At 37.6% G+C, this 14,848-nt stretch overlaps 1 protein-coding gene across 1 annotated transcript in view; it reads left to right on the plus strand.

Annotated features, from left to right (window-relative positions):
• lrp8 (low density lipoprotein receptor-related protein 8, apolipoprotein e receptor) overlaps window positions 1–14,848 on the plus strand; it is a 148,384-nt gene that overhangs the window by 77,177 nt on the left and 56,359 nt on the right. The window contains 1 exon segment of the mRNA XM_063891900.1: window positions 10,413–10,541. Within this exon segment, the coding sequence (XP_063747970.1) occupies window positions 10,413–10,541 (129 nt within the window).

Genomic DNA, 14,848 nt, shown 5'->3' on the forward strand with positions numbered 1-14,848 from the left:
TCAGCAGTGGGTTGGATCAATTGTAATGGAAAGGGAACGGTTGATGTGCGAGCCTGTTGTGATGTCATCCAAGTGGACAGTAAGTCTTTGTCTTTGTTGGCTTATGTGTCAAGGCTATACTCATTGTGAATCATAATCGGGGGAAAGACAAGTACAAATGAGCGGTATACTCTTTATATTGGTAACATGAAGTAAAGTAATCTCAAGTCTCACAGAGTACAGCATTTTCTGATGAAAAAGAAGTCTGCTTTTATGATATGTAATGCTTTAAAACATCCCAGTTCTTAGTAATAGTCATATTGTAATCATCTTGTGCCTCCTGTGCATTGTTCTGCTTATCTTGCTATCCTGTGGCATCTCATTAACCACACATGTCTTTGCCTTGATTTATGTCAGTAATAAGGTAAAGTGTATTGATCCCTTAAGGAAGATCTAGAATAGCCACCTATTCTAACCACAACATGTTCAACAGGAAATACCCCAGACATTAAAAGACACATTGCGTTTTAGCTGCCAGATAATGGCCATCCTGCAGTTATGACACAGAGAGGAAGTCCTTTGAGAAACACAAAATATATGAGAACACTTAAACTGTTATTTATCACAGCCTGCAAGTGGTCCTTACGGGTGCAACTACCAGAAGCCACACAGAGAAAACCAATAGTTTAAGAGGTATAGTATATTGAAGAAACACATTATATGAACATTTGTAACCTTAGTGTTGTGGTTGTGTGTGGCTGGAAGAGCTGTTTTACACTGTACATGGCAATCAAACAGGAACAAACACAAACGCAGCAACTTGCGATTTTATTTTTGTTCTTCCATTCGATTTTTGACCTTTTGATCTTGGCTGGTTAAGCTTGATTGGTGGTCAATATGTTTTTTGCTCTCAGGGGGCGTCTTCTAATGCTTGAACTGCCTGGTGGGATTGCTTTTGCTAGTGTCTGGTCGTGCTTGATGGCAATTATGTTTTCATCTCTTTTTTTGCCATCTTTATTAAGTCAGGCTTAAAAACTGCAGCTTGTGCTTCATTTCAATGTTGTGTTATTTTCCTTGTCACTCTCAGAAGACTGAAAAGGTGTGGATACAAACCTGTGTTTATTAAATCAGAAGGCAATATAGCGACAAGAAAGCAGTGAGACATGTAAACTGACCCAGTACAGTAGGCTTAGGCAGAAAAAAGTTGGTAAAAAAGCCAAAAGATTTTCATATAAACGAGTAGTCAGGGAGAAGAAATGTGAGACATGTTAAATAAAAACCTGATTTATGTTTGACACAGTATCAGTAAAAAGCTTCTTTTGTTTGCGTTTTCACATTTGATAAATATAAAAGGGCCTATAAAAATATGATTGGTGTAGTAGCTAAGTTTTTTTATTTCATAATACCCACAGAGACATGCAGACAAGCTGTAGAGTTATTGTTTTCAGACATTCTCTGTTGGTTTCCACATTTCACTGTGACTAAAATCAATAGTGCAGGAAATTGTTTTGCCAGAATTAATCAAAATTGTGATGTTTTTGAGGACAGTAAACTTGCTTAAGCGTGCAATTTAACTGAGCCCAACTTACATGGCAATGACTTTTAAAGGCATCTTTGAAGCCAGTAGCTTTCTGATAGTAATAGAAAAGTCCATTCAGAAGCCTGTGGAAGTCAGGAATATGCTCTTCACATAAATCTGCCTGCCTGTTTTATATTTCACACTGCCTTTGTGACCTGATACAGTCTTCGGACAGACCCAGCCTTTGAATAAACTGCCGCAAAGGAAATAATCTCAGAGTATGCCCCGCTCTGTGCATCCCAACTTCTTTTCCCCCTCTCCTTCCTTGTGTCTGCCTCTCATGCATTCATAGTTGAGATGTGGCACTAGCCACTGGCAATAGTTTTAAAGCCCAATGTGTCATCTACTAAACAACCATTAAGAGGGGCCTGTTGTAAGAAAATGGCAATTTCCTATGAGAGCGCTGGTGTCACGCTGTATTTCTTCCCCCTTTGGTTTTGACAGACCTACAGTCTAGACTGTGCTAATGGTTCCACATTTAACAAGCCGTGTTCTCGTTCATATAGCCTAAGAGAGAGAGTGATACGGAGAGAGAGTATAAGTGGGAGAAAAGGCATTAACTCAAATCTATGGCAGATAAACTGACTCCCTAGGGGTACATTTCTGCATTAATCTGCATACGAGTGGCAATAATGAAAAAAAAAAACGTTTACATTTTATGAAATAAGATGGAGAAATTGCTCCATCTGGAAATAATACACAAGGGAAGGCTGAGGAAACCTGTTTTTTGTGTGTGTTTTTTTACAATATCTCTACATTTATTTACCTTCTGTTGTTTCTTTAACATTTCTCTGTAAAATTCCTCCAAATCCTAAACCTACAAAGTAAAGATTAAAAAATAAATAAGTGGACTTCATGGGTGCAATTAGCCACAGCCAATGTTATTTGTCTTTACGGTAGTTTTATGAAACACCACAAGGTACTCATAGATCAGGAGACTAATTGTTGAATTCAGCCTGATTCATATTGACTTTCCAAAAGTTCTGAAATGTTCAGAAAACATGCTTCATAATTTGATGGCATTTTAATTTCCATCTTGTATCTGAAAACTGATTTTGAACTTTGTTTTTCTGACTTTCTTTAAGTGTTGTCACAAGTTCCCTGTGTATGTTTGTGTAATGTTACTCTGCTGCGTGGCTTTTATTTGCCACTTGATTCGCTTCACACATTTTTCCTTTGAACTGCACCTGCTTTTCCTTTTTTTCTCTCCTTTCTCTTGACTTTGATATGTTTTTCTAGGATCCCCCCCCCCCTTCACTACATCAGGGAAAGAGTAATAAGAGATCAGTGTTCCAATGAAAGCCACTAATCAACACTAACCTTCATTTAAAATGTAATCTAATATTAACAAAATTTGCCCTTTCCATAAATTGGATTTCACAACTGAAGGACAAGGCGGTGGGATGGCGGGCTGAGTAGGGAAGAGGTGGTCAAAGTTCTCATTTGTATTTAGTGCCATGGGGTCAACTGACCAAAGCAAACCTAAAGTTTCCATTAAATTAAATGGAAGTCAACTCTTTTCATCAGAAATCTTATATATGGAGCGGGTCGTCCCCTATAGCATTTGCCTAGTCGGGTCAGACCCACTTTCTCCTTAGAAAACTGGCATGTAATGCCAGTGCAGAGCCGCAGTCATGTGAATGAAGCTTCATACATATATTGCGTCCACTGACATGCTATAGCCGAAAACTGATTTTCCTTAGCCTGTTAGCTCAATCTTGAAAGCAATGTAAAACCCTCTCTGGTCTTTTTGAACTCCCTCCCATTCAAAAGCCAACCACCAAGCAACATCATGCTATCCTGGGTAAGGATATGCAAAGTACCACACTTGTGCATTCACACATACATTATGCACCCATGCTTATAAAAAACCAAACACACCACTGCAGTCATGCATACACAAATATATGTAACCACACATACAGTAAATACACATGAGAACACATACTCACATTAACTTGTGCAAACACTGATGATGCCCATGTTCACATACACTTATTCTATCTTGAAAATAACTAACATGAAGTAATAGTGAGTAAGAAGTCAGTGTATGCTGTAAAAAACATTATTTTCCCTCACATAGCATGTGATGTGAGAGTTGTCCCTATAAGAAGAAACAATTGCCATTGACCTGTGAGGTCAGTTCATCATGCCATGTGGGTCCATCAAGTTGTTTTATCAATTTTTTTTAACTTGACAGCTCCCACTAACCTCCAAGGCAAACTCATGTAAAAATCACTCAATAAGTTCGAGGAAGAAGAGTATGTTTAGAACCTTTGTGAAAATAAAATAATAATAAAAGAAAATGCCCATTACAACTTCTTATAGCCCAAGGTAACAACCAAACATGTATTTTGTTTCTACCAAAACCCCAAAATAATCAGTAACCAACAATATAATACAAAGAAAGCAAAAAATCCTCTCATCTGAGGAGTAGAAACCAAGAGAATGTCATTATGCTAGTAAACAAATGAAACCGGTTTTCAGATTGTTGACTATTTTTCTGTAGAAACATTAATCGAGCTGTCATTTTAACTCTAATATGCAGATTGTTTTATAAAAATTTAGATAAAGACTGTTTTTTTTAACTACTCTCCAAGCATTCCTGATACATGTTGTCTGACCAGAGGTTTGCTCTGTAATCTGTACATGGTCAGGGACAGAAATAAACACTAGGGAGTTGCATATTCGTAAGTATTAGACACTCCCAGAACCATTAGAATTCTTAACTTATTTTAACAAGCCTGTGAAAACAAGACCACTGTTTGAAACAAGGTTAATGAGCATCACCATGAGGATATGAGCCACTGCAACCGATCAAACCATTACACTAGCAAAGTCCTTTACAAGCAGAATAATTGGATGATCCATACATCTTTGGTCTTGTATGAGTCATTGATGCAGATGAGAGCACTGTTAGCTTAAGGCTCCCCCGCCTCCTGTCTTTTGTGTATTCAAGTATTTTATTCTCTTTTTTATAAAGGTTAAATAACTAAGAGAAAAGGATTTCATTCATACTGCATGCAGTAAAAGTCCTGAAGGAGTTTAACAATTCATCTTCCTCGATTTATGTGAATGAAATTGCAAACACTGAAATAAGAACAACAAGATAATCATGCACTCCTAAAACCCAGTCTCTGTGGATAACAGGGTAACCTGCGTAGATATAATGCACATAATTGTGTGTTTGTGGCCTTTGGTTGTGTATTTATTTACATTGGTATGTGTGTTTGTAGAAATGTTTAGGGGATGAGTAAGTGAGTGCACAAATGAGAATTGTTCGTCCACTACGTGTGCATTCGTATGTCCTCAGGTCATCAGTCGCCCCAATTTGATCAGATTCCAACCCAATACCTCTGTGTCTCTCTCTACGCAGCTTCATCCAATTACCTTGGTCGTAGTTTGTCCCTGCACTGATATTCTTCATTCAGTGACCAATATCTGACCCTAACCTCCCCCTCTTACAACTCACTCTGTCTCCTTTTTATGCCCTGCAATATTCCCTCCCTCTTCCATCTGTCTTAGTGAATATTCTATTGGTTTCTCTATCTCATTAATTGTTCCATGAATCCAGGTTAATCCAGGAACACGTGTTTAGCATACATTATAAATTGTCTTAAATAAAATTGATTAAATGTTATATGGTCTGTATGAAAGCAGACCCTTGTCAGGCAAGTACAAGGTTGTGTATTGATTCGAGGGATGCCATTGCCCTGTCATTACTGCAAAGTAGCCAAGCAATGAAAGTTTACTGTCCTCAAGAAGCCACTCCCCAATTTATTGTGCAACCTCATGGCTGAAACTTAAGTTTAATTATGCTATTTCACAGACGATCAGCTTGTTATGGACCCACTGTTAGAAATAATTGATGATGTGTCAGACAGATAGAAGAAATAACTGCAGTCTTCTCATGCTCTTACTTTATGTATACTACAAACATGATCACACTCATTATCTTTAGGCATTAGTGATACTCATGATGTTCATGCTGTTTTATACTGTAATGATTTGTACTACTTTAATTTTATATATTTTTCAATAAGAAATCTATTTAACTTTGAAGTGTGTGGAGTATTGAGTGATATTGACATTACACTACTGATAATGCTTTATGAAGAATACAAATACTAATTTATAATCCCCCAAATATCTGAAGAGAGAGACGCACATTGATATAAAGATATAAAGACTTGAGATGCATATCTTAGAATACACAGGCAAAGAGGGGAAGCAATATTTGTGCAAAGCCTTACAACAAAATAACATTCCTTCATTTTATTTTACACTTGTCTTCTTATCTCCTCTTTTTTTTTAAATCACTGTGGGCTCCAAATTGAAATTAATATCTTGACCTCGGACCTCTATGTGTAGGAAGCACTGATTGTGGCAAAGAGAAAACAAGAGAAAGAGAACAACTGCATATAGAGCTAAGTTAATATAAATTACATTGAATTTCATTCTTTTAACACAGATACGTGACGACAAATAATGTGGCAAACCAAAATGATGTTAAACAATAACCTTGTTATAATTGCCCAATTCAGCATCGCCCAAGCAACCTAATGTGCCGCCAATGTGTATTCACAGCAGTGCAGAGTGTTTGGGCATTCATAATATTCCACCAATGTGATGAGACACATTTTTCAGTGTTTGCATAAAAATACATAAAAGCATGGTACATCATCAACCAGCACTGTGCTGTCAGGAGCAAATGGGAATTCTGTGTACCTTTTTAAACATTTAAGATTCCTGGCACTATAATGCTTTATGCCAGTAGAGCTTGAATCATCTGTAAGCATTAAACATGTGCCATATTAACACATACGCTCCTCCCATGTGCCTTTGTTTTGACGTGATGTCTCACTGTGGCAGACAGTGACTTCAGAATGACTTGTATTACCTTCTGGCTTTATACACACACCTCATGATTAATAAATTACTTTAGCATTAGCCTCCGGGGCTACGAGTCGTCTGAATCAATCACCTGGGAGGCAAGCTTTGATGCTAGGCAGACGTCTTGAGAGTGGACATGGTGGCACGCTTCAATGCTCCAATCCCCTCCCTCCTTGTGAAGGGAAATTAAGAGGGTAGTTAATCAAAAGTTCATTTGCATACAGCGCCTTGCTCAGTCCACCCCTATACCCTGCTCATAATGGACACTTAAGCAGGCCATGTGAGAAGAATAACAAGTCTGTACCAATTGAGGTAGTAGACTTGTTTGAAATGAAATACTGCATCATCCCCTATGTGCTAAATGAGTTTTCTCACCCTAGGACCAGCAATGCCTATATAGATTCAGCTGCACATATTTCAAATTATTAAGGTAACATGTTTGTATTTGTTTGCATAATACATTTAATTAAAGTCAATGTTACAGTTTTTTCAGTGAATCAATAGGATAATAAAATCTTCAATAACATAATTATTTATATGTTTAGTCTTAGCCAATGCATCGTCAGACTGTGCAAGTTCACTTGACTTTTTAATTGTGAAATTTGCATAAGATTTTGGGGCTATTCAAAAAAAGTTTAGTGAATTTGATTTGCAGGATTCAGCTAACTGCATATCGTCAGCTCACTGTTCCCTCGATGTATTCATTTCAAACATACAATCATTAGTGTGAGAGCACAGCATTTACTATTCCCTCTTTTCCATGTTAAAATTAGTATAGTTCCATCAGTTTCACCAGCATCTTTTCACAGAGCTACTCTTCTCCATCGTTATTCCTCATAGTGACCATGCCATGTATGCTACAGAAATCTGATTTACTTGACGTTTCTGTTATAGTATGTGTATGCTGTCTTACTCTCTGTGTTTTATTTGTTTGCTCTACCTTGATGTTACCTGGATAATTCGCTAACCCTACATTATTTGGTTGACCTGTAACATACTCATTCAATTATGCATGCACCCACCTGGGAGCTGCCGCCTCAAACCACCATCACTTATTGCTCGCCACCAAGCAGCTCCACTGGAGCTTGTCTAGCATCAGTTCCTCAGCTGTTACTCGCTCTAGGCTTGGCAACAAGCATGTTAGCTGGTTGCTAACTGCCCTGTGTTTGTCTCTGTGCCTCAGGAGTTTAATAACCCATTAAATATTTGTTTAATTTAAAAGCAGGATAATTGTGAATTCAGGTAAACTCTTATGACTAGCAGCTGAGAGTAAGACTTTTAGCTATAGGTAGTTCTTAGTATGTGTGTGCAGGCCTTGTTTAGCCAAGGTACAAATGTTTTCATTAGATAAATGTGTGTACAAAGTTGCACTACCATCATCTGAGTAAATTGTTCTATCGGTCAACATTTAGATGCAACCTTTACAAACTTTTCTGCAATGAGAGTGGCACTTTACCTGGAATATGATCATAGAACGCAAGGCAAAGATGTGTCCTCAGCTTACTCTTGACAAGACCATCAACCCACCTCAGTGCCTGCTCTGCCGCTGGATATAGCTGTCAGCATTATGTGAGTAGAGAACAAAGAGAGAGGGCAAACTCTTGCTAAACACCCTACCTTCAAAAGTCTGGGGAAAGTACATTGAATACAATGTCATTTTCAACATCATTACCATCTGGATTCTCAAAGTCAGACTGCGAAACCTTGATATCAAATGTTTGAGAGGATTTTCCTGATTTTGTATGCATTCTGGTGCTCAATTATAAATACAGAAGGGTAAAAATGTGACTTGAGTTTATATTATCGGATTTTCTCTCTTTGAATGGTTTTCCCTTTCTGTGCACACTCAGTGTCTGTTGTATTGCTACTTGTATTAATGTAATACAACCTCTCTTTATTTCATACAACCTGATCTTGTTTCTGCATGCAACATAGAACATGTGACTTAGTTTGCACCAATTTTCTTGAATTGTCTGCAATACTCCAATTTATAAATACTCAAAGAAAATATAGACTATATGACATTGGCATAGTTGCTGATATATAACATCCAAGCAAATTGAGAGCTACAGAGCAGACATTTTAATAGTCACACATTATTGCTTGAACATATAATAATAAGACATTTGCAAGTCCATTTCATTTAGTGAACATTGTTTCCCTAGAAATTAAAATAATCTGATTGATTTTTTCATAATTAATGTCAATGGAGTTCTCTGCTATTCTTGCTTGTCTGTATTTAGTCATTTGATTGGCAGCTGATCCATGATTCCGCCCTTCTTGACTACCGGGGCCTGAAATGGTCAGTCAGACAAATTACATTCTTTTAACCCAGGTGTCATTCAAAGACTTAGTGGACTTACCCCCTAGGGGTGTGTATATCTGTGTGGGTTTGTATTAGAGTGAGAAAGTCTCTGACCGTAGCCCTTGAACTCTGCTGATCCACCCAAACTGAGAGTCGTTAAATAATATACATCAGACTAGTATTGATATTAAATTATCTGCAATACACACTCCAACACACATTGAAATCGATTGAACAGTAAGCCAGATCCACAGGCCTCCTTACTCCCATTTACCCACACAGAGGACTTCAAAAAGATCAACCGCCACCAAAGAAAGGAGGAATCCAGACCGCAAACCTGTCCAGTTACATTGAAAAATAAAATTCCAGATACTCAATTTTGTAGAACCCGGCAATGTAGACTACACAGCTGGAGAAAATGCTGGCAATCACTACCGGCAAGGCTGAAACCCCCTAGAGTCCATCCATGAGGGGCAGCATTTGAATTGCAGCAATTTATTCAGTACTGCTTAAAATAAAAAAAATGTGGGAAAGAAATATGAGATTAATTAATAGGGAGTGAGACTTAAATAGGCAAATCCCCTAGGTACTATTGATCTATGGCTAAAAAACACACACGCAAACACTCAGGATGGTTGCCAAAAAGCATGCTCGTGGTCAAATATGTATAATTGATAGAGAGGAGTTTGACAAGGCACTGTAATGTAATCTGGGGCTAGAGTCCCTATGGTGTTTGAGTGTGTGAGTGTATGTGTGTGTTAAAGAGTGAACAGTGAGGCGGGGGATTGAGTTGGGGGGAGGGTAGTGGTTTGCAGGAAGAAGAAGGGGACACCCCTTTGGGGACTCAGCGTAAATTTGATGTATTGGACGGCCGTATTTTTCTTGACTGTACCAACCCCACGGGCTACACATGTAGGAACAATGGCCTTCATACTGTAATGGGCTTTTACCAACAGGGACCACTTTCTCACTCACACACAGTTTCTCGTGCATGTGTGTGTGTGCCTGTTTGACAAACTGTAACGAGTGCTCTTTCACTTCATTCGCATTATGTGATGTTTGTTGCATTTGCTGATTTTCTACATTTCTTAATAGTTTTATCTAAAAAATGTCAGTTGCAGTCCCTCAATGAAATCAGGTATGTTGACTATGTCATTATGAGCTCAATAAAAAATAAATTGGAAAATAAGTTATGCCTAAAAAAAGCAGCTGTACTTTATGCAGGGCTGCAGGCTCATAAGTAGTGCTTGTATTTTCCATGTCTTGATTTGAGTCTCCTTTCTTTGTGTGTTTTATGCCTTTTTGGTTTGTTTACTGGCTTTGTGACTGCCTGACAGTGTGGCTGCTTCTTTGTACCTCTGTCACTATGTGTCTAGTTTAATTGCAGGCCTTTGCAGGAGAATCGATAGGAGCAACAAGATAACTAAGTTATCAAACTGTTTCATTGACTGGATGTCCCTTCTCTCTCTGTCTTTTCCCTCCTCTCTATTTCTTTTCTCATTTCACTCTGCCTGTCTTCATTCTCTATTCTCTGTTCTCCCCCCTTCCCTTCCATTCATTTTCTTTAACTTCTTCATCTGCTATCCATTTTCCTTTTCCCTTCTCTATCTCCCCCTCTGTCTCCCTCGCTGTGTTTCAACTGCCTCCTCACAACAGGCCGACAGACCTGTCCGCCGGAGAAGTTTGATTGCGGGGGGGCTGCCAGCAAATGTGTTTCGTTGTCATGGCGATGCGACGGGGAGAGGGACTGTGAGAACGGGGCAGATGAGGACCAGTGCGCTGCAGGTACGTTTGAGGTGGGCGGTGGAAATGTGGGATGCAAAAGGAAAAAACTGGGAGGAGAATCTTATTCACTTTGAGCATCAATTGCACTCAACATTGATTTCTTTCACTCACATTGGATAAAAGTCTAAATAAGCCTTAAAGTAAACAGTAAGAAGTCCGGAATCTTTAAGTGCATGTCCTCCCATTGATTGATACAAAATACAATTGCTATGATCTGTAGAGCTTGTGTCCTCTTATCTGCGCAACTAAATATGAATGGTGTTTTATTTTATAATGCTTGTGGCCTTTGGATAGCTGTTGGATAGATGGATGTTTTTTTTCAAGTCAAGTTTATATAGCACCTGAAGATCCTACTTATATTTCACCGTGAAAAAAGTGGATATTTTAAAGGAATTCGAAACGGCAGAGGTGAAAAAAAAAACGCAATATGGAAACCAAAGAGAAAGAGAGGGAAAAAAGGTTTTGATGATATAACCAACAATCAGATCTAAAATAATATTCACAAACTGACAAACCAGCAACATAATGATTCAGTTGAATTTGGTCAACAGCAACCGAGAATATTTTAAACCAAACATCCTAGCTACCATACAAAGTACCATTTTTTATCTTTTCATTTATTTATATATAATTTGTATTATTTGTCTAGAGATTTCAAACATAATCTGTTTTTCTTCCCCTTATTCTTGTATGTTGCTTGATGGGCTGGAAATGTGTAGAAAGCAAGTCACTATGCAGACTTTAGGGAGTTGGTGGGATGTTAAAGAAGGGAAAACCACATATCTCTCTTCAAAGTATCTTTCAAGATGTTTCCTATTCACCAAATTGTCATCTCTTTCGATTGGATGTCATAATCCAGTGTTTGGTATCTCAAATGCTCATGCACAAATCTTAGCTAGCAATATAGGAAATCTATAGAATTACTTGGTGAACGAACCGCAGACACACAAACATCCATTCCTTCATATGCAACACCCTTTCACTTTTGATAGTTCTACACATTCCCATCACATTATAGAGCTTACATCCGTATGGCTAAAAGGGCACTCAATAGCAAAAAGGGCATTGATTTTCATCAGAGTGAACATCGGTTCCATGGCATTATGGATTCAAACCTGCATCACAAAAATGCAAATGCACACAAAGCGTTTTGTTTTCAGAATATAAGATTGCATGAAATATTACGCTTTCTATGACACCCATGTCTAAAATCATACCTATACTGCAATAGAATCTGCTTATTGCTGTATTTATTATAGGTATAGGCACTTGTGTAATATAAACATGTTATAAATTATTTTCAAAAATATATAAAAAGTATATGTACAGACTATTTAACATTTCTGTATAAACATCTTTATTTGTCTTTGTAGGAGTTAAGACGTTCAGAATTATTGCATTTTTGTGGAGTGAAGAAAAAGTGTGTGTGTGCGTGCAGGTGTGAGTGTGTCAGTGAGTGCTGTACAACTCAGTTTCCATAATGTTGCCTTCAGCCCTCAGGCACTGTAACATTCATACATTAACTTTAAGATTGCTCATGTTAATTTTTCAATTATTATTTCTAAAATAATTAATAAAATGTGTCTTATGTGCACAACCAAAGAAGTTTAAATAGTAAAAATAAAACAATCTTTCTTTAATGGAATTCACTGATTGTATAAGCAATTTTAGATACAAAAACGATCTATATTTTAATTCATTTTAATTTTGTCTTGTGGTATATTATCAGTTTGAACCCCCTGGGGGTATTATGATAATCTAACAACACATATCTACAAACATTTGCATTGTGCTTATTAAATTAGGTTAAACATTCACCAGTAACATTTAATAAATTCTATAAAAATAATAATACAGGGTTCGCAAACATGCCAAAGTTGTAATATTTTAATAATTAACAGCATTCGAAACATTTCAGTTTTGCATGTATAGCATATTTATAGTATTTACCTCAACCCAACTGATTTAATCACATATAATCTGTGCTCTGTGTTTTATTCTGTGTCGTCCATTCATCTCCATTCTCTCTGAAATCTGTAACAGTGTAGGCTGCTAGTACACAGAGTGATTACATTAGGGAGTTTGTGGTCTTGACCGAATGAAAACAACAGCAGCTGTTAATTGAGTCATGTAACCCAAGCTGCCACTGTACACATACCGTCTTTGTTTCTCTGATGTACAACATGAACTAAAAACAAGTGCATTTTCTTTCCTCTCTTCCTCACCCATTTGCACCTGCACATTGTATTGTCTTTTAATCCCTGCATAATGACTTGGAGGACAATCAGACTCGGTGTGGTCTTTCCATAGCCTTTCATCAGTCTGAGCTTCTATCCCTTTTTTCAGTGGGAAATTAGGTGGTTAATACTGCCATGAAATATTTAATTGGGGTCCGGATGATAATTGATTTCCTGCCTGTGTGTGTGTGTGTGTGTGTGTGTGTGTGTGTGTGTGTGTGTGTGTGTGTGTGTGTGTGTGTGTGTGTGTGTGTGTGTGTGTCTGTGTCTGTGTCTGTGTCTGTGTGTGTGTGTGTGTGTGTGTGTGTGTGATTGGACTCATGCTGCTGTAATAACATGCTGAGATAAGCTTTTGTTCTATCATTTAAAGATGAAGGTGGTAGTGGTGAATATTAAATTTACCTGATCCATGGAAAAGGACCCGTGTTATCCGAGTTCACACATGAAAGTCTGCTTCAAAAGCCCACACAATGGATCCATTAGCGCTGTTTTATTTCCTTTCATTTCAATCGATTTTCAGTAATCTGTACACATAAAACTGAGTTAGGTGTACAATAAGAAGAAAAAGCAGCAAAACTGATTCATTTTATGTCTGTAAATTAAGCAAGTTGTTTTGTGCTGTTCTACAAATGTGTTATTCGTCCATTGTTCAGTTTAAGCAGAGGGCATCAGTTAAAAGCTATTTAAATGTAATTTAACAGCATATCAATGCATTTCAATGTGTTTTACCTAAATTGTCAAGACGTGGTTTTCCATCAGGGTTTTTTCTTTGTTTATTTTATCGAATGCTGCTTTAAATGAACCAAAAGTGATATATCCAACTTAAATTCGATTTGCCAATTATGACAAGTGTTATTCTAAAAAAGTCATCTAGTTTAGTTTACACCAATAAAGCAGAATAGTAAAGCTCAGTCAGATAACAAAAATAAATAATAATATGAGTTTTACCGAATGCGAAACAATCAGCACGTCATAAAAATGATGATCAGGTGTTTTAATCTACCTTCTTCTCCTGTCACTGAAGGTTTGGGTAGCATAAAACGTAATCATGCTGTTGCTGTTTAATGAACTATTCTTGCAAAATAGATTGTCTCTCAATGTCACAGACATAACAAAGAAACAAAAAGAATATTGTATCTACAGATAACAAAGCACAGCTACATGACAAAGCAGTCTGGGAACAGTCAGGAGCAGAATAGCTCAGCCAGCAGGGCTTTGTGTTAATGCCTGCATTTCAGCAGCACACGCTAACAATCAGGACTATCAGTAATAAGCAGTCATCTCTAAAAGGTCTGTGGAAGTACAACTGCTGGGAGCTTGTGTGTTTTTCAGTGAATAGATTCATAAATGATGTTGAATCTATAATGTTCATTCTGCAGTAGAAAGTGTGTATAACCAGTTTTATACATCTACAAACACACATTAAGTCTATCATCTTGTCCCTAAAAAAAGTTATTTCCTTATTTGAATCTGCAGCTTTAACCCCTGCCCCCTTCAAACCCATCCTCCATCCTCCTCCCTTTTCCTCCACCTCTGATCTCATCCATCCCTCCCTCCCTGCCTCCCACGGCAGCTACAATTTGAGAACAGCTAGCGTTAATTAGGGCTGCTAATTGAGCATATCCAAATGTTGAATAAAACATGGATTCAGACGAGAGGTTCTTTATTACATTTAGAGAAGGCCTCTGAAGAAAGTTTACAAGCCTTTAATTTATGTTAATGTGAAATCCCGTACGTTGAGGGCATACCACCACTGCTAGCTGTGTGTTTGCATGCTTCAGGGTAAGTGTGCATAGGTTAAACATCATTTTTTTATGTCTGCGTAAGGCAGTTCTTTGTGACTAATGGCCTCTCTTTACTTTGTTGAATACTAATTTTGCCTTTTCTTATTAAGTGAAGATGTTGTTGAAGCAAAGCATAATTGAAAAGTGGTCTTTACTGACGCTCTAATCAAATATGAATTTCAACCAATTGGTCGGTTTAAATGAAAGCAGCATGTGTAAGTGTGTTTCTGCGTGTTGTGGCCTGTTGAGGTGCTGAGGTTGATTACCAGAGGAGTATACATTCACA

This window comes from Eleginops maclovinus, chromosome 9, assembly GCF_036324505.1.
Source record: "Eleginops maclovinus isolate JMC-PN-2008 ecotype Puerto Natales chromosome 9, JC_Emac_rtc_rv5, whole genome shotgun sequence".
NCBI lineage: Eukaryota > Metazoa > Chordata > Actinopteri > Perciformes > Eleginopidae > Eleginops > Eleginops maclovinus.